Raw genomic sequence first — 17,723 nt, 5'->3', positions numbered from 1 at the left:
TGCTGGTTTCTTTTTCACACAACATTAGTTTGTTCCACTAAGTAGTGCTAAAATCCAAAGTTTAGGGAGCACAGAAGATGATAACGAGAAAAAAAACAGTAGAAGACACACATTAATGTTGTGCACATTAAAATTATGAATCAGGTGAACAATTAATTCATTTTAGATTGATCCAGTATAGGGAATAGACATATACATATAAACAACCAAGAGCTGAGGAAAAGCATAAATTAAACAACCAGCAGCCATACCCATACACATTATTATTTTACACCTCAGTTGCTTTGGGGTTGGCCCATTAATTAATCACGCAGTGGGGTATGAGGCCATCATGGCAATGCCACAAAGGCCTTCTTTGGCGGCAATGCCTCTCTGCATCCTTATGTACCCTTCTTCTCCCCATGATGTGCCCCATGAGTTCTTCACAAGCCAATACTTAGTCCCATCCCCGTCGGTACCATAGCCAACGGCGGTGACGCCGTGGTCTAGCTCAGTCCCACACTCTCCCGTAAAGACTCCACTCGAGTAGAATTGAAAGTCAGAGCCCCCAGCATCGATGGCGACCGAGACTGGCTGATTAGCAACGGCCTTTTGAAGGGCACTCTCACTGTTTGCAGGCACGTCTTCGTACCCATTTATCTTGGCAGCGTGGTTTCCGGCTTTGTTCTTGTTGCAAGTGCCGTCTGTACCCTGGTACGGATAGTTTGCTTCAGTTGTGAGTCCTTTGTTTTGTTTGATGAACTTAAAGGCATCATCCATCAGGCCACCATTGCAGCCCTGATCTTCGCCTGAAGTGTCACAGTCGACAAGCTCTTGCTCGGACAGGGAGATGAGCTTGCCAGTTGTTAGCTGGTTATTTCCTTCCATGGCTGCCACAGCTGAAAACGCCCAACAACATCCTGTGTATAGATATGTTGTTGGGATTTGGTTAGGAGATAAGCAACAAGAAAATCCTTGTGGTTAGAAGAATATCAATGATATATGCATGCTTACCACACTGGCCTTGGTCCTTGATCGCGGTTACTGCTCCTTTCTTCCTCCAGTCCACGGTGGCTGGAACTGCAGTCACGTTTTGGTATCTGAAAGACGGCGCAACAGTGGAACAGACATGGCTCTTGAACCTGTTTCGCAATTTGAACTCGTCATTCGTAAGATCTGCAAATTGATTCACTCCTAACTTGTACCCACTGTGACCTGCCTTGTTAAACGACTCGATGCGTTCCACATTGGCCTTGAATATCCTGTAACGTTTCGCCTTCTCATCAGCATCCTTGTACTCCCGCCCATACCGAGCCATCCACTGCTCGTGTCTCAGCTGGTACATGGCTTCCTCCTCCTCCTGCTGCTGAAGCGAGCGAGAAGCTGCTTGGGTGGCCAACGTTGCCCAAATGAACAACAAACCCAGGCAGATGATGCTGCACTTGCTGGGGCTTTGGGAACCCATTGCTTAACTATTAATTAGGAGGTGAACTGAACTGATCTCATATTTGCCATTGTGTTGTTTGCATTTATATAGCTAGAGAGATTGTAAAATGTATATGATTGGGATATGTTTTAAATACTTTGTGATCACTGCGTGCCTTAGTGAAATGCTATATATGACTTGGACTACCCTATAATTTGCATACAATGTTCATATATAGAGTTGAAGGTTCCACAGACGAAATGTCCCATGAAACTTGGAAGTGAAAGCTGCCTTTGATATCAATGCCACGGAAAGTTGACTGCAACTCATCTCTTGTATTTTAGTAGTGATTGATGATGTCATTATCTAATCATTTTATATTAAAAATATTGAGAAGCTGATGGCATCGATTAAGTGCCTGATCAAATGTTGTGATTTGACCCTTCCAATTGGCTGCCTCACTTGTCTCTTCGCAATGCTCTGCTAACTACATCTATTTTTTAGATCTAAATTGGGAGGGAGTGAATCTCAATCGCAATATGAATGTTTCTAATAATTATTATGTAACGAAATAATGGCTTTCTTCATCAGTCCCTCCATCCCTCCCACCGTGATCGACATCGGCGCCACACTCTCCTGTGAAGACTCCACTCCAGTCAAAGCCGCCGCCGGCGTCAATGTTGACCGAGACAGGCTGATTACCAACGGCCTTCTGAAGGGCACTCTCACGGTTTGCAGGCAGGTCTTCTTCGTACCCACTTATCTTGGCTGCGTGGTTTCCTGCTTTGTTCTCGGTGCAACTGCCGTCGGTTCGCAAGCATTGGAATATTATATTGTATATTTGTATTGATGTCACATACAGCCCAATACATCAATATACAACTATTATTTTTAATATAGAAATTAAATATCTAAATAATATTTGGTAATAATTATAACCTTCTTCCATGATGCAATTATGAGAAGGCTCGGGGTGCCCTTTCAACGTCTTCGAAATGTTTTTTCTGTTGAAACTTTAAAAAATATCATTTTTTTTACTATTTTTATAATTTTAAGAATATTTCAAGACCGTTTCACAATATTAAAAAAAATGTCAAAAACGAGTTTCCGATTGCAAAAGGATTAGAGATGAGATTTCCATCTCTAACCAAGTTATGGACAAAATTTTTAAAAATTGTATAAAACTTATGTTTTATTATTTTCTTTTATGCATTATGCATTCAAATATAATAAAACCATAGAGAAAGAGAATAATCAAATGGAGGAACTTTTATAAATTGTATTATGTTTGATTATTTTTTTTAAATTTATTATTTATTTTTAATTAGTAACTCATGGTTTATGGATTATAGAATTTATGTTTATATCTCTTTGATTGTATTATGAAATTTATGTCTATTTTTAGATTAAATTATTATATTTTATAATTTTATATATTAAAAATTATATTTACAAAAAAAATATTATATTTTTATTTATGTATTTTTTCGCATTTCAGTTTCCTACCTTTTTAAAATATATCTTTTTCCGTTTTTATTTTGTATCGTATCAATTTTCTATTTCTATTTTTGTGCAACCTAGAAAGAGAATTCAAATTTTTGTACAAAATGTACGCATATAAGTTTATATAAACTTATTTGTTATATAAATGAGTAGGCATGTTGCCTAAATGATGTGACAAAATGAGTAGGAACGACACTCTTTCGATGTTTCCGTGCATCAAAGATTGATAGTACGTATGAGCTTGAGATCTCAAATTTGAGTGTTGTGAGCCTTCATTGCTCTCCAATTAAGTTTGAGAGATTGCCCAAAATTATGGGAACTGATTTGCAGTTTTTTGTCTAAAAATTTATATCTTCATTGATTGAGTGGATTTTTTTCTTTGTATTTCCAAATACATTAAAATTTTAGAAATTTCCTTTTTTATTTTTAGTTTATATATATATATATATAGTGTGACATATTTTTGGTCAAATCTCTTTTGTCAATTGAGATCTAATTTCCTAGATCAAACCTGCATACAAAACGGATTTATTTCATTGTGCATGTAGCATATATATATGAAAGATGCTCAACGTTACTTCATTAAAGAAATCACACAAAATAATTATAATTAAAGAAGTAGTAGACAACTTGAGATATATTAAGTTTAACTTTACAAAAATTTCGAATGGAACTACTAATAATAAGAGGTTATACACTTAATTATTATCCCAATGAGTAGTCACGTTGCCTAAATGATACGATAATAAGTTTCATTTTTTCTCAACTATCTAAATCTATGATACACTAAAACGTCTCGAGGGCTCTATTTCGAATGCCAAAAAATGTTTCTAGGTTACTTATGCAATTTCAGAAATATTTTGGAGCAATTTTGTAATATTAAAAAAAATATCATAAATCCATTTTTAATTCCGTCCTTGAAAAGGTTAAGAAATGGAAAAAAATTCTAGTTAGTTCAGTTTTTAACTCAAAATTTTTAAATTTATTGTTTGTTTTTAAGAGTAAGTAAATTTTTAAATTTATTATTTTTATTATGTTTGATTTTTTTAAATATATTGTTTGTTTTTAATTAGTAAGATATGGTTGATAAATGATAGAACATATGTTTATGTTCGTTTAAATGCATTATGGAATTTATGTTTATTTTTTATTACATAACTATTTTTTATAATTTTTTATATTAAAAATTATATTTACAAAAAAGACCCTTATTTTTTTTTAGCTTTTCTCCCACGTTTTTGTTTCCTACTTTTTTTAAAAATGTCGTTTCCCCATTTTCATTTTCTATCATATTTATTTTCTATTTCCATTTCCATTTTGTATCATATCTAGATATAAAATTGTTAGTTTATTTAGAAAAACCAAGAAAGCACCTAAATTGTTTTATTTTTAAATCCATTATCCTTAATTGCCAAAAAAGAATCCATTCATAGGAAATGAAAAAATTGTAACACAAACAACCACCTTCACATACCTTTAAATAGCATCACCACATCTCAAGCTTTTAATAGAGGTCAAGGCTATTTTTGTCTCATCAAACCAAAGTTTTTCTCACACACGTTCAAGAATAAATAATTTTCTTACTTGGAAATGCAAGGAATCAGCAAAGACAAGGGTCCCACATTTTTGTTCTGCAACGTGTTGGGTGATATGCAATCAACGCGTATACTCGTTCTCACGTGAAAAAAGTTGGATACAGACGTGCAATTTCACCTTTAGTAGTCACATCACGTGAAAAAAGTTGGATGCAGTGATGCAGTTTCACCTTTAATGGTGACATGCGTTGAAGAAATAAATTACTATTTAAGTTAGAGATGTGAAAAATGAACTAAGATAGACCTTACGTGTTTTTGTTCTGCAATGTGTTGGGTTACATGCAACTCGACATGTGTACTCATTATCACGTGAAAAAAGTTGGATGCAGTTGTACAATTTCACCTTTAGTGGTCACATCACGTGAAAAAAGTTGGATACAACGATGCAATTTCACCTTTAGTTGTGACATGCGTTGAAGAAATAAATTATTATTCAAGCTAGAAACGTGAAGAATGAACTAAGATAGGCCTTACACGTTTTTGTTCTGCAATGTGTTGGAGTTGCATGCAGCTCAACACGTCAGCTCATGCTCACATGAAAAATTTGTTCATAAAGATATAATTTCAATTTAATATAACTTTAGTAACCCCCTTTTCCCACTGCCACCACACTATAAAAGCCCTTGAAACTTCGACCTAGAGGTATAATTTCATTGCCTACCACCACCACTACATAATTTCACCACCCCTCCTCATCCCCTTCCTCCAACCACCACCCTGCTATTGTAAAATCCATAGAAACTTCAACCTTCATCATTATCATCATCATATGCTACCTGAAGAGTCCTCCCCAAACATTCTCAAAATCCATGAAGCATGGCCACGAAGGCCAAGATTTTGATCTTGATCTTCGAAGCCATTACTTCATGTATATTTAGGATGTTTGAACTCAATCATTCCTTTCAATGGCAAGGTAAATTAGTTCAACTTTGGTCATCGTAAAATTATTTTTTGGGTTTAATTTTGACTTTGGTTTCCTTGCGGCTAATTGTTCCTTCTAGCCATAATAGAGACTACAATTTTGAAATTACATGGGAAGATTACAACTAATTGAATTATAGAAGTAAAAATCGTTAAAGTATTCGATAAATACATATAAAATCCCAATAATTGATTCATGTCTTTCCAAATGGGGGTTGTTTAGAGTAGATGATCTCCCCATGCTAGGTCATGGATGCCCTGTATTCTTTGATTTCTTTCTAAATTAAGCTAAAGATAGAGGTATCAACTTCATATCATTTGGAAGCATATTGGATCATAATTAAAGAAATCCCTTAATGTAATGATAAAAAGGTCGTATAGTTTGCCTCAAGATGAGAGCTATGATGCACAAAAACGGTTCTGGGGTGTTGTTTTAGTGTTTCCAAAATGTTTCTTACATCAAAACGCCAAAAAAAACATTTATAGGTCATTTTTGAAATTTTAAAAATTTTTCGAGGCCATTTCGTAATATTAGGAAAATATCAAAAACGTGTTTCCATCTACGAAGATGTTAGAGATGGAATTTTTTCCATTTTTAACTCAAAATTTTTAAGTTATAATTTTTTATATTAAACATAAAAAAATTTCTAATTAAAAATTCTTAAGAGTTGGAGACCATACTCTTTGATGAATGTGGGGGAACTTTTATAAATTGTATTATGTTTGATTAATTTTTTTTAATTTATAATTTATTTTTAATTAGAAAGTCATAGTTTATAGATGATAGAACTTATATTTATATTTGTTTAAATGCATTATCAGATTTATGATTATTTTAGATTAAATAACTATTTTTATAATTTTCTATATTAAAAATTATATTTACAAAAAGATCACTATTTTTTTTTATTTATGTGTTTCCTCCATATTTTCATTTCCTACTTTTTTAAAAGATGCCATTTTTTTATTTTCATTTCATGTCGTATCTATTTTTCATTTTTATTTCTATTCTACCTAGCTTTTTTCACATCAAACTAAACAAAATAGTGTTCAAATATATTAAAGGTAATAATTCTATACGGGTCAAAATGTTAGTAACAAACATTGCATTAGCAATGCAGAATTGCTTGGATAAATTATATCATTAATTTTCAAATTTTATATTTTACAATAAATTGATCACTGTATTTTGGCTTTTATAGCCACGATTATCACTAAACTTTTATTTCTGTTAAAATTTAGTCTCTCTTTCGATTTTTCATCAAATTCTGTTAACAAAAATAATGTAGTATGCATTAATATAAATTTTAAAATCACTTGAAATTTATAAATTTAATCTAAACACAATCGAATAATTTTGGGATTTATATTAATGCATATTGCGTTAGTTTTCATTAATAGAATTTGACAAAAAATTAAAAGAGTAACTAAATTTTAATATAAATCAAAATTTAATAGATGTAATGACAAAAATTAAACCATACTAACAAATTTATAATAAAATATAAAATTTAAATTACCCTATATTCTTCTATTTGCAAATTATATTTCAAACAAATTTCCAAGTGAAAATTTAACTTCAATGTATAGATTGTGAACCATTCACACTAAATGAGTCTACTAAAGATTGTTGAGTTTATACTCTTAGAGAGATTTAATCCCTAAGGTAGAGAGATTGCCCAGAATTGTGAGAACCAATATTTAGTTTTGTCTTTACAAAATTATATCTTTATTGATTGAGTGGATTTATTTCTTTGTGTTTCCAAATACATTAAAATTTTAGAAATTTCTTTTTTGTTTTTAATTTCTATATATATATATATAGTGTGACATATTTTTAATCAAATTTCTTTTGTGAATTGAGATCTAATTTCCTAGATCAAACCTACATAAAAAATAATTTATTTCATTGTGCATATATGAAAGGTGGTCAATGTTACTTCATTAAAGAAATCATATAAAATAAAGATAATTAAAGTAGTTGTAAACAACTAGAGATATATTAAGTTTAACTTTAAAAAAATTTAGAATGAAACTACTAATAATAAGAGATTATATAGATATATACGTACTTAATTGTTATCCTAATGAGTAGGCACATTGCCTAAATGATACTGTAATACCCCGAGAGCCCAAGGTCAGGTCTAAGAAGAGATTCTAGAGAAGCTAGTATATATATATATATATATATATTAAGATAGTAAGGAAGGAAACAACACTACCTGAATACCTTTTTAGCTGAATATAGATAAAGAATTCTCGATTTAGGCTACTTGAGCTAGGGTAGCTCAACGATTGGTGACCCTTTGGAAGTTCGCGTAGGCTCATCAGGGTAAATTGATTCAGTTCTTCCTATCACTTAATGCGAGATGTTACAGTGAATGTAATACCCCGAGAACCCAAGGTTAGGTCTAAGAATGGACTCTAGAGAGGATAGTATATACATCGAGGATAGTAAGGAAGAAAACAACACCAGTTGGGATACCTTTTGGACTGAATGTGGATAAAGAACTTTCCAGTTAATCGCGCTTGAGCTAGGGTAGCTTAACAATGGGTGACCCCTAGAAGTTCGTGTAGGTCCATCAACGTAAGTTGATTCGGTCATTCTTATCGCTCGATGCGGGATGTTATAGGTAATATCAGAGCTGACCCTTGAAGAAATGTAATACCTGAAAAATTCTTAAGGTTATAAATGGGATTCTAGGAAAGGTCTAAGTGGAATTTTTGAAAGAATGGGGCTATAGGATACACTATCACAGTTTTAAGTAACCAAATCGACCGTAGGGAGTGCCCCGGACCCTAGTTGCTTAAGGGAATTGATACAGTATTGATGAGTGATTCGAGGCATGATTTTAGGTGTCAAACGAAATTGGATCAGGAATGATTTTCGGTACAATTGTGGATCAGGCTGAAAAATTGAATCGACATAGGAAACTTCCAAAAAGTCAACGGAGTGCTTTGAGGACTTAGATTTTATATGTAGAACAACCCTTAAGCGATTTCGGCTTGAAACAGTGGACTTAGGGTCAAAACGATCAACTAAGCCAAAGTGTAATTTATTAATTTTGCCCGACGAAAGTCAAAAAGATAGTTTTTTAGAAATTTTGAAGATGAAATAAAGAGTACAACACTTGTGGACCTTAGTGGTATTGTTGGAAAGATCATGGGTGCTATGGAAAGGACCGAAATGGCGTTTGGAAGAAAAAATGGAGCCAAAGTGTAATAAAACAAAATACAATGTGAACACTACAAAAACTATTGTCGCACTGCCACCGCACGTGGAGCCATTTTCCGGCGATAGGACTATTGAGGGAGGGCTGGAGAAGGTCGTATACGGCGTGAGGAGGCTTGGAGCCCAAGCTTTGGCCGGTGATTGGCCGTGTTTTTGGGTGTTTCTCAGAGAGTTGATAAGGGATTTTTGATCCTTGCATCAAGAGGAAGAATTCTGGAGTTTTGGGGAGGGTTTTCATTAGGTTTCGAAGCTGTTCGAAGCTTCACCAAAAAGATCGAGCGGACGCCGGGGGCCTACCTGCAACCAGACTTTTGGGGGCTTTTTGGGTGAGTTTTCGGGCAACCAAGGGTTCCACTAAGATATACTGAGGGAGATCTTCAAAGGGGTGGGATCAGATCAACTATCGGAGTAGTCGTCGGCAGCAGGAAGCGAGGAAGAAGATCGGTGCGTGGGCTGCACGCGCCATTTCTCATGCGCAAACACATGCTTGGAGTGTGAGAGCACGTGAGCTAGGGGTATTTTCTTGAATTTGTTTCAATATTTTTCTAAAATTATTTTAGAAATTATCATGTTGAAAAATTTAGGAAAATGTTTGAGGAGATAATTATTTTGGAATTATTGAAGTGAAAACTAGGAGAAAAATAGAGAAAATTATGAAAAATTAAGGAAAATAGATTTTGATGCTCTTTTAAATAAATATGATATTTAGGGAGTGTTATGGCTCGAGATTGAGTATAAGTATGAGTGTTTGAAGTTTGGCACGCAAATCAAGGTCGTGTACAAGAATCGAGGCATTTTGAATACGTTCGGAGTGTTCGCCCCCAAAACTTGATTTATTGTGAGTAGTTCTATCCTAAAAACTTAGTATATGTGCTACCTAAATATGTTATGATCTCATGCAAAATGGTTTTGTTGCATGCAAACGGTAACCGGTGACAGTTGGTTTCATGTGAGAGGTTCGTCCCAAAACGTTTTATACATATGCATTGTATTTTATAAAATGTTATTTATATGATGCATTGAGTTGTGTTTTGTGACATTGTCTTGCGTTTTGTGTGGTTCATATGGGATGTTAGTCGGGAATGTTGTTTGGATAGTGTAGCCGTAATTTCCCAATGGTGATGCCGGAATAATGTATAAGGGCATCTTGTGCTGGTGTGCATGCAGGGATAGCTACCTAGGTTTTCGTGTCAGGCCGTATAGCTAGGGAAATTGCATGAAGACGACTAGTGGTCCATATGGGATACGAATTTGGATTGGGTAATGGTTCCTGAATGCTTTTGAGTGGAAACGTAATCCTTGACATAATTATGGTGAGTTGGGTTCCTGCGTTGATGTGACGTTCCTAGGCCGAGAGTGGTAGCAATTGTTCCTGAGGTGTTGGGGAGATGCGTTGACCTTACTCTTCTTAAGTTAGGACTGTGTTGTGTCAATGCGTCAGTGTGGCGATGTTCCCTTTAGAGAGATTGCTCTTTCCCCATGGTTGGGTTAAGCGCTGTGAAGGATTCTCTTGGGCTAAGGCTTATCGGGTTGTGTCGGTTTGTTTCATGTCTTGTATACATTCATAAAAACATGTTTTGAACTCTCACTTAAATGATTCATCATCTAATTTGGATTTTGTCTTTGAAATATTCAAACGTTCCAGGTAAAAGCAACGGTGCAAAAGGAAAAGGGATTGTCGAGGAGTGACGGCGATTAGTAATTAATTTATAGTATGTCGTTTTCAATTATGTTGTTTATTTTGATGACGTTATGTAAAATGATGGTTTGACTTTAAAGTTATGAATAAGATGGTTTCGGTTATGTATCATTTGAGGTTTCGATCTATCTTTCGTATTTATGATGAGTTACATGTCTTAGTTTATTCATTATTAAGTTTAATATATTGAGAAGGTGTAACGAGATTGTCAGGAAACGATTTATGTATGGAGTTTCTATAGGAAAAAAATATATCCCTGAAATCTTACATTATCTAACGCCCTGAGAGAAGTGGGGTGTTAAAAGAAAACTGTCCGATGAAGGCAAGAAGTGGTGTCAGGACTCGAGGGCCTGAACAAGGTGTGGCTCCTGGCAGACTTCTAGGATGGCAGCCCCTAAAAGGGAGAAGATCTGGAACTAGTTGTAAGGTCACATGACGAGGACGTCATGTGCTCAAGAAAAAGATAATGTAATACTCCGAGAGCTCAAAATCAGGTCTAAGAAGGGACCCTAGAAAAGCTAGTATCATTACAAAAAAATTAGCATTTAGCGGTGGTTTTTTTTGCATTTTGCGGCAGTTCACGTAATTTAGCGACTATTTTTAAAACCGCTGCTAAATCAAGTGTCGTGAAGCATTTAGCGGCGATTTTCAGCAACCGCTGGAATAACTGCCGCTAAGTAACATTTTTTGCAGCGATTTAAAAACCGCCGCTAAATATGTGATTTAGCTGCGGTTTTAAAACTGCCGCTAAAATTAAAAAAAAAATTTAATTTTAATTTTTCAATTTTAAAATTTTAGCAAAAAAATAAAAAAAATAATTTTTTAATTTTAGCTGCGGTTTCAAAACCGCCGCTAAAGTAAAAAAATTATTTTTTAAATTTTAGCGGGCTCAGCCGCGCGCTGGCCCCAACCCTCCTTGTGCCACGTGGCCACCTGTCCGCGCGCCACGTGGCGTTGTTGCTAGAAATTAATTCCAGCCCTTCCCCTCCCCAAGTTTCGATCCCCAAACCTCCCCTGCGCGCCTGTATGCGCGAACCGCTTGATCTGCGAAACACCCTTGTATTATGTGCGCACATATAATTTATATACTAATACAATCATTATTTTATAGAATTATATTTTATATATTTTAATATAAATTAAAAAACATTAATTAATTCATTATTTTTTAAAATAATAAAGGAATAAATTAAAAATAAATTAATTGAGTTAAATTAAACAAATTAATTCATTAAAAAATAAAAAGAAGATTTTATATATATATTTTAAAAATTATTAAAATTTTGCCTAATTTATTTTTATTTTTTAAATTAAATTTTTTAATGAATTTTGTGATTAATTTAAATTAAATTTTAAATTTATTTTTAAGATTTTATATTTTTATTAATTTAATTTTTAATTATTTTCTTAAGGAATTTTTAGTTTTTTAATGAATTTACGACAAATGTTAATTTAATTTTAATATTAAATTATTTAATTATTCTTTGAATTTAGCGACATTTCTTAAGTCCATATCATCGAGTCATAATAGCAGGTGCAGGGTTCTCCCGAAACTAGATCCTGGGTGTTGTGTGTCTGGGTTAGTGTAATGCTCTTATGTTTTTTAGTGAGGTGTACGTTATGTAAGCCTAAGTGAGCTCATATTGTGAATGGTTATGTAATGATGATTATGAGACGTTATATGATAAAAAGGTAATGGTTTTAATAAGGATTGTGTGTGAGTTGTAGTTGTATTATTGTTTGATATCATTTAAATAATAATCCTCTCACGAATCCTCTTTGTGTACGGAGACTTCAGGAGGCGAGCCGTTATACTTATATAATAGAGTAGATGCAAAAATTGACATTAATTATACATAGGTTAAACCAAATCTAGCTAAATGACATCCTTCTTCTCTCGACTGGGAGATGAATTGTAGCGACCCCACTCAATTTGTCCTTAGGGATCTTTGAGCATGGATTGAGGTGCAATAAGATGGTGTACCTCTTGAAGATGAGTGCTAAGGAACTAGAGATGCTTTTTGGGTCCCATAGACCAGTCACCAATATATATGCTGGTTTCTTTCTCACACAACATCAGTTTGTTCCACTAAGTAGTGCTAAAATCCAAAGTTTAGGGAGCACAGAAGAGGATAATGAGAAAAAAACAGTAGAAGATACACATTAATGTTGTGCACATTAAAATTATGAATGAGGTGCACAATTAATTCATTTTACATTGATCCAGTACAGGAATAGACATATACATATAAACAACCAAGAGCTGAGGAAAAGCATAAATTAAACAACCAGCAGCCATACCCATACACATTATTATTTTACACCTCAGTTGCTTTGGGGTTGGGCATTAATTAATCATGCAGTGGGGTATGAGGCCATCTTGGCAATGCCACAAAGGCCTTCTTTGGCGGCAATGCCTCTCTGCATCCTTATGTACCCTTCTTCTCCCCATGATGTGCCCCATGAGTTCTTCACGAGCCAATACTTAGTCCCATCCCCGTCGGTACCATAGCCAACGGCGGTGACGCCGTGGTCTAGCTCAGTCCCACACTCTCCCGTAAAGACTCCACTCGAGTAGAATTGGAAGTCAGAGCCCCCAGCATCGATGGCGACCGAGACTGGCTGATTAGCAACGGCCTTTTGAAGGGCACTCTCACTGTTTGCAGGCACGTCTTCGTACCCATTTATCTTGGCTGCGTGGTTTCCGGCTTTGTTCTTGTTGCAAGTGCCGTCTGTACCCTGGTACGGATAGTTTGCTTCAGTTGTGAGTCCTTCGTTTTGTTTGATGAACTTAAAGGCATCATCCATGAGGCCACCATTGCAGCCCTGATCTTCGCCTGAAGTGTCACAGTCGACAAGCTCTTGCTCGGACAGGGAGATGAGCTTGCCAGTTGTTAGCTGGTTATTTCCTTCCATGGCTGCCACAGCTGAAAACGCCCAACAACATCCTGTGTATAGATATGTTGTTGGGATCTGGTTAGGAGATAAGCAACAAGAAAATCCTTGTGGTTAGAAGAATATCAATGATATATGCATGCTTACCACACTGGCCTTGGTCCTTGATCGCGGTTACTGCTCCTTTCTTCCTCCAGTCCACGGTGGCTGGAACTGCAGTCACGTTTTGGTATCTGAAAGACGGCGCAACAGTGGAACAGACATGGCTCTTGAACCTGTTTCGCAATTTGAACTCGTCATTCGTAAGATCTGCAAATTGATTCACTCCTAACTTGTACCCACTGTGGCCTGCCTTATTAAACGACTCGATGCGTTCCACATTGGCCTTGAATATCCTGTAACGTTTCGCCTTCTCATCAGCATCCTTGTACTCCCGCCCATACCGAGCCATCCACTGCTCGTGTCTCAGCTGGTACATGGCTTCCTCCTCCTCCTGCTGCTGAAGCGAGCGAGAAGCTGCTTGGGTGGCCAACGTTGCCCAAATGAACAACAAACCCAGGCAGATGATGCTGCACTTGCTGGGGCTTTGGGAACCCATTGCTTAACTATTAATTAGGAGGTGAACTGAACTGATCTCATATTTGCCGTTGTGTTGTTTGCATTTATATAGCTAGAGAGATTGTAAAGTGTATATGATTGGGATATGTTTTAAATACTTTGTGATCACTGCGTGCCTTAGTGAAATGCTATATATGACTTGGACTACCCTATAATTTGCATGCAATGTTCATATATAGAGTTGAAGGTTCCACAGACGAAATGTCCCATGAAACTTTGAAGTGAAAGCTGCCTTTGACATCAATGCCACGGAAAGTTGACTGCAACTCATCTCTTGTATTTTAGAAGTGATTGATGATGTCATTTTCTAATCATTTTGTATTAAAAATATTGAGAAGCTGATGGCATCGATTAACTGCCTGATCAAATGTTGTGATTTGACCCTTCCAATTGGTTGCTTCACTTGTCTCTTCGCAATGCTCTGCTAACTATATATATTATTTAGATATAAATTGGGAGGGAGTGAATCTCAATCGCAATATGAATGTTTCTAGTAATTATTATGTAACGAAATAATGGCTTTCTTCATCAGTCCCTCCATCCCTCCCACCGTGATCGACATCGGCGCCACACTCTCCTGTGAAGACTCCACTCCAGTCGAAGCCGCCGGCGTCGATGGCGACCGAGACGGGCTGATTACCAACGGCCTTCTGAAGGGCACTCTCACGGTTTTCAGGCAGGTCTTCTTCGTACCCACTTATCTTGGCTGCGCGAGGTTTCCTGCTTTGTTCTCGTTGCAACTTGCAACTGCCGTCGGTTCCCAAGCATTGGAATATTATATTGTATATTTGTATTGATCTCACATACAGCCCAATACATCAATATACAACTATTATTTTTAATATAAAATTAAATATCTAAATAATATTTGGTAATAATTATAACCTTCTTCCATGATGCAATTATGAGAAGGCTCGGGGTGCCCTTTCAACGTCTTCGAAATGTTTTTTTTATTGAAACTTTAAAAAATATCATTTTTTTTTTACTATTTCTATAATTTTAAAAATATTTTAACATCATTTCACAATATTAAAAAAATATTAAAAATGAGTTTCCGATCACAAAAAGATTAGAGATGAGATTTCCATCTCTAACCAAGTTATGGACAAAATTTTTATAAATTGTATAAAACTTATGTTTTATTATTTTTTTTTATGCATTATGCATTCAAACATAATAAAACCATAGAGAAAGAGAATAATCAAATGGAGGAACTTTTATAAATTGTATTATATTTGATTATTTTTTTTAAATTTATTATTTATTTTTAATTATTAACTCATGGTTTATGGATTATAGAATTTATGTTTATATCTCTTTGAATGAATTATGAAATTTATGTCTATTTTTAAATTAAATAATTATATTTTATAATTTTATATATTAAAAATTATATTTACAAAAAAATTCCTTTATTTTTATTTACGTATTTTTTCGCATTTTTGTTTCCTACTTTTTTTAAAATATACCTTTTTCCGTTTTCATTAATTTTGTATTGTATCAATTTTTTATTTCTATTTTTGTGCAATCTAGAAAGAGAATTATAGGCACCCCTAACCAGGACCCACAAAAAGATGACATATATTGTAATACCCCATGTGTAGCTAAGGTTAACACGTAATTTCGATGAATTTAGAATACCGAAAAATTGGTTTGATAGTAGTTATTAGTACCGAATCAACTGCAAGGAATGCCTCGGAAAGAAATTATCTAAGAAAAATTATATGGTCTCAACGAGCGTATCGAGATAGGATTTATGGTATCGAAAGAAGTCGGATCGGGAACAATTTTCGGTACAGCTAAAATACAGTTGTTATTTAGACTGTAAAATCGAATCGTCGTAGGAGGCTCCCGAAAAATCAACGGAACCTAGGGGGGCTCCGATTTTGCGTAATGAGCAACCCTTCAGTGGTTTCGGGATGAAACGATAGCCCGGCGAGGATGCTAGGGCAAAAATCATCTATATCGAGTAAAATTTAAGTTATTAATTATGGATTTTTAGTATTGTAATGTAAATTAATTTGAGGTTTAAGGGCATAATTGTAATAAAAGAATTTCCCTAGTGATATTATGAGAAAATTGAGGATTAATATATAATTTTTTAAATCTGTTATTGTGATATATAGTATATATATATATATATAGATACGGGCGTGCAATTAGTCATGCCTCTGTAACCAACCACGCCTTGCATTTCAATCCATACCCTGCAACCTTCTCCCCATGCCCTGAAAATCAGCCGCGCCTCTGCAAGTTTGGAAGGCCTTACACGCAATAGGTGATGGCCACAGCAAGTTGGGTCGCTGGGATGGCTATAAAAAAGGGGAAGAATGTGAATGAGGGAGGCAGGGAGTGGAGCTTGGTTGAGAGCTTTAGTAGAGGGCGAGGCCGATAGAGAGATCGAGAGAGAGGAAGCTGGCCGCGTCGGGTAGCCACCATGGCCGCAAGCTGCGGCCATGGTAGCCAAGCAACAAGTGGCCGAGCAGAGCGGGGCGGTGGGCGAGCTGGTGAGGCGGCTCAGCAAGTTGCTCGGTGGCTGGCGAAGCGGATGAGACCGACCGGTGAGGTCGAAGGCGGCCGGAGTGGACACAAGCTCGCGGCGGCAGCCATGGCCGCGAGCTCCAGCTGCAGCAAGGCCGCACCTGCCGCGGGCAGCTCCAGTGGCGGTGCAGTGGCCGGGGAGGCCGTCAACGGCGATCACGGTGGCCGGCGGGCGCGGGAAGGAGGGATGGAGGAGCTGTCCGTGCGCGTCCATGGCGGAAGAAAAAAGAAGCAAATGAGGGAGGAAGAAGGAGAGAATGAGAAGAAGAAAAAAAAAAAAAAGAAAAGAAAATAGGAAAAATTGGGAAAAATCCTGAAAAAATAGGAAATTATGTTTCGGTAATATCCCGGAGATTTTGGCAAGAAAAATGGCCCGAGCACGCGTTTCGGGAATATGGCACGCATACCGAGGAAATCGAAGATGCTAAGTTAAGATGAGTAAAATTTCCTATAAAATTGCAAAAAATTCCAGAATATTATTTTATGAATTTTCGTAGTGAAATATTTGAGAAAATATTTTTAAAAATATTTAATTTGGAATTATTGAGGAAAAATAGGATGAAATAGAGAGAAAATTAAAGAAAATGCCATAAATTATGAAAAATATGTTTTAATATTTATTTAAATAATTATGGTGATTAGGATACTTTGAGGCTGAAATTGAAGAGACTTGTGCGAATTTTGAGGTTAGTACGCAAATCGAGGCGATGCAAGAGGCAAGGCACGAATACTGAGGTAGCTCGATAAACTTGAGAAGGTAAGTGGTACTCCCCAATTAAAGTTAGTTTTATGGAAAATGCTTGGTTTATGTTCCTCGAAAATGTTTTTATCATATTGACATGCCCTGATATGTATCCATCACGTAGACTGCATACATGACTATGAAATGCATAAACACACGTTGATATCATTAATCACCCGCATTTGTGGCCGTAGGGAGTACGAACTAGCACCGCTATTTTACCAAGGGTGCACCCATACACCTCGGTCTCGAAAGAGGGGGCCGCAAAAATGGTAGGCAGCATGAGGGGTGTAGTTGACACCTACGATGAAAGATATTGTATACACACATGACATAGCATTATGCACCCTTACTTAGATGATTTATTATCTAATTTGGGATTTTGTCCCTGGAATATTCAAACGTTCCAGGTGGAGATTGTAGCAGATTCAAGGATAAATGAGGCATGAAATGACACTTATCAGAGTGCATGAAGAATGGAATGTATGTTACGTAGCCCCTGTATTTAAGTTCTGCTACTTTAATTAGATTCTGAACGTTTTGAGAAATGTTGAAGATGTAAGAATTTATTT

General features: G+C 35.8%; 2 protein-coding genes across 2 annotated transcripts; both read right to left on the bottom strand.

Annotated features, from left to right (window-relative positions):
* Positions 1-306: 306 nt before the first annotated feature.
* LOC127811031 (senescence-specific cysteine protease SAG39-like) lies at positions 307-1,472 on the bottom strand. The gene is made up of 2 exons (XM_052350711.1): positions 994-1,472; positions 307-899 (listed from the first exon to the last, which is right to left on the bottom strand). The coding sequence occupies exons 1-2, from the start codon at positions 1,442-1,444 to the stop codon at positions 307-309; spliced, it is 1,044 nt and encodes a 347-aa protein (XP_052206671.1). The 5' UTR covers positions 1,445-1,472.
* Positions 1,473-12,617: 11,145 nt separating this feature from the next.
* Positions 12,618-13,876, bottom strand: LOC127811030 (senescence-specific cysteine protease SAG39-like). Its single transcript, XM_052350710.1, has 2 exons — positions 13,398-13,876; positions 12,618-13,303 (listed from the first exon to the last, which is right to left on the bottom strand). The coding sequence occupies exons 1-2, from the start codon at positions 13,846-13,848 to the stop codon at positions 12,711-12,713; spliced, it is 1,044 nt and encodes a 347-aa protein (XP_052206670.1). The 5' UTR covers positions 13,849-13,876; the 3' UTR covers positions 12,618-12,710.
* Positions 13,877-17,723: the final 3,847 nt, after the last annotated feature.

This window comes from Diospyros lotus, chromosome 10 (assembly GCF_014633365.1).
Source record: "Diospyros lotus cultivar Yz01 chromosome 10, ASM1463336v1, whole genome shotgun sequence".
NCBI classification, from domain to species: Eukaryota; Viridiplantae; Streptophyta; class Magnoliopsida; order Ericales; family Ebenaceae; genus Diospyros; species Diospyros lotus.
The sequence above is the reverse complement of the archived record's forward strand: the minus strand, read 5'-3'. Positions and strand labels throughout refer to the sequence as shown.

Excerpts from the sequence above, each read along its gene's own strand:
- LOC127811031 (XM_052350711.1), bottom strand. The coding sequence starts at position 1,444 with ATGGGTTCCCAAAGCCCCAGCAAGTGCAGCATCATCTGCCTGGGTTTG. Across the intron at positions 900-993 it reads CAAGGACCAAGGCCAGTGTG|GATGTTGTTGGGCGTTTTCA; the intron begins GTAAGCATGCAT and ends ATCTATACACAG.
- LOC127811030 (XM_052350710.1), bottom strand. The coding sequence starts at position 13,848 with ATGGGTTCCCAAAGCCCCAGCAAGTGCAGCATCATCTGCCTGGGTTTG. Across the intron at positions 13,304-13,397 it reads CAAGGACCAAGGCCAGTGTG|GATGTTGTTGGGCGTTTTCA; the intron begins GTAAGCATGCAT and ends ATCTATACACAG.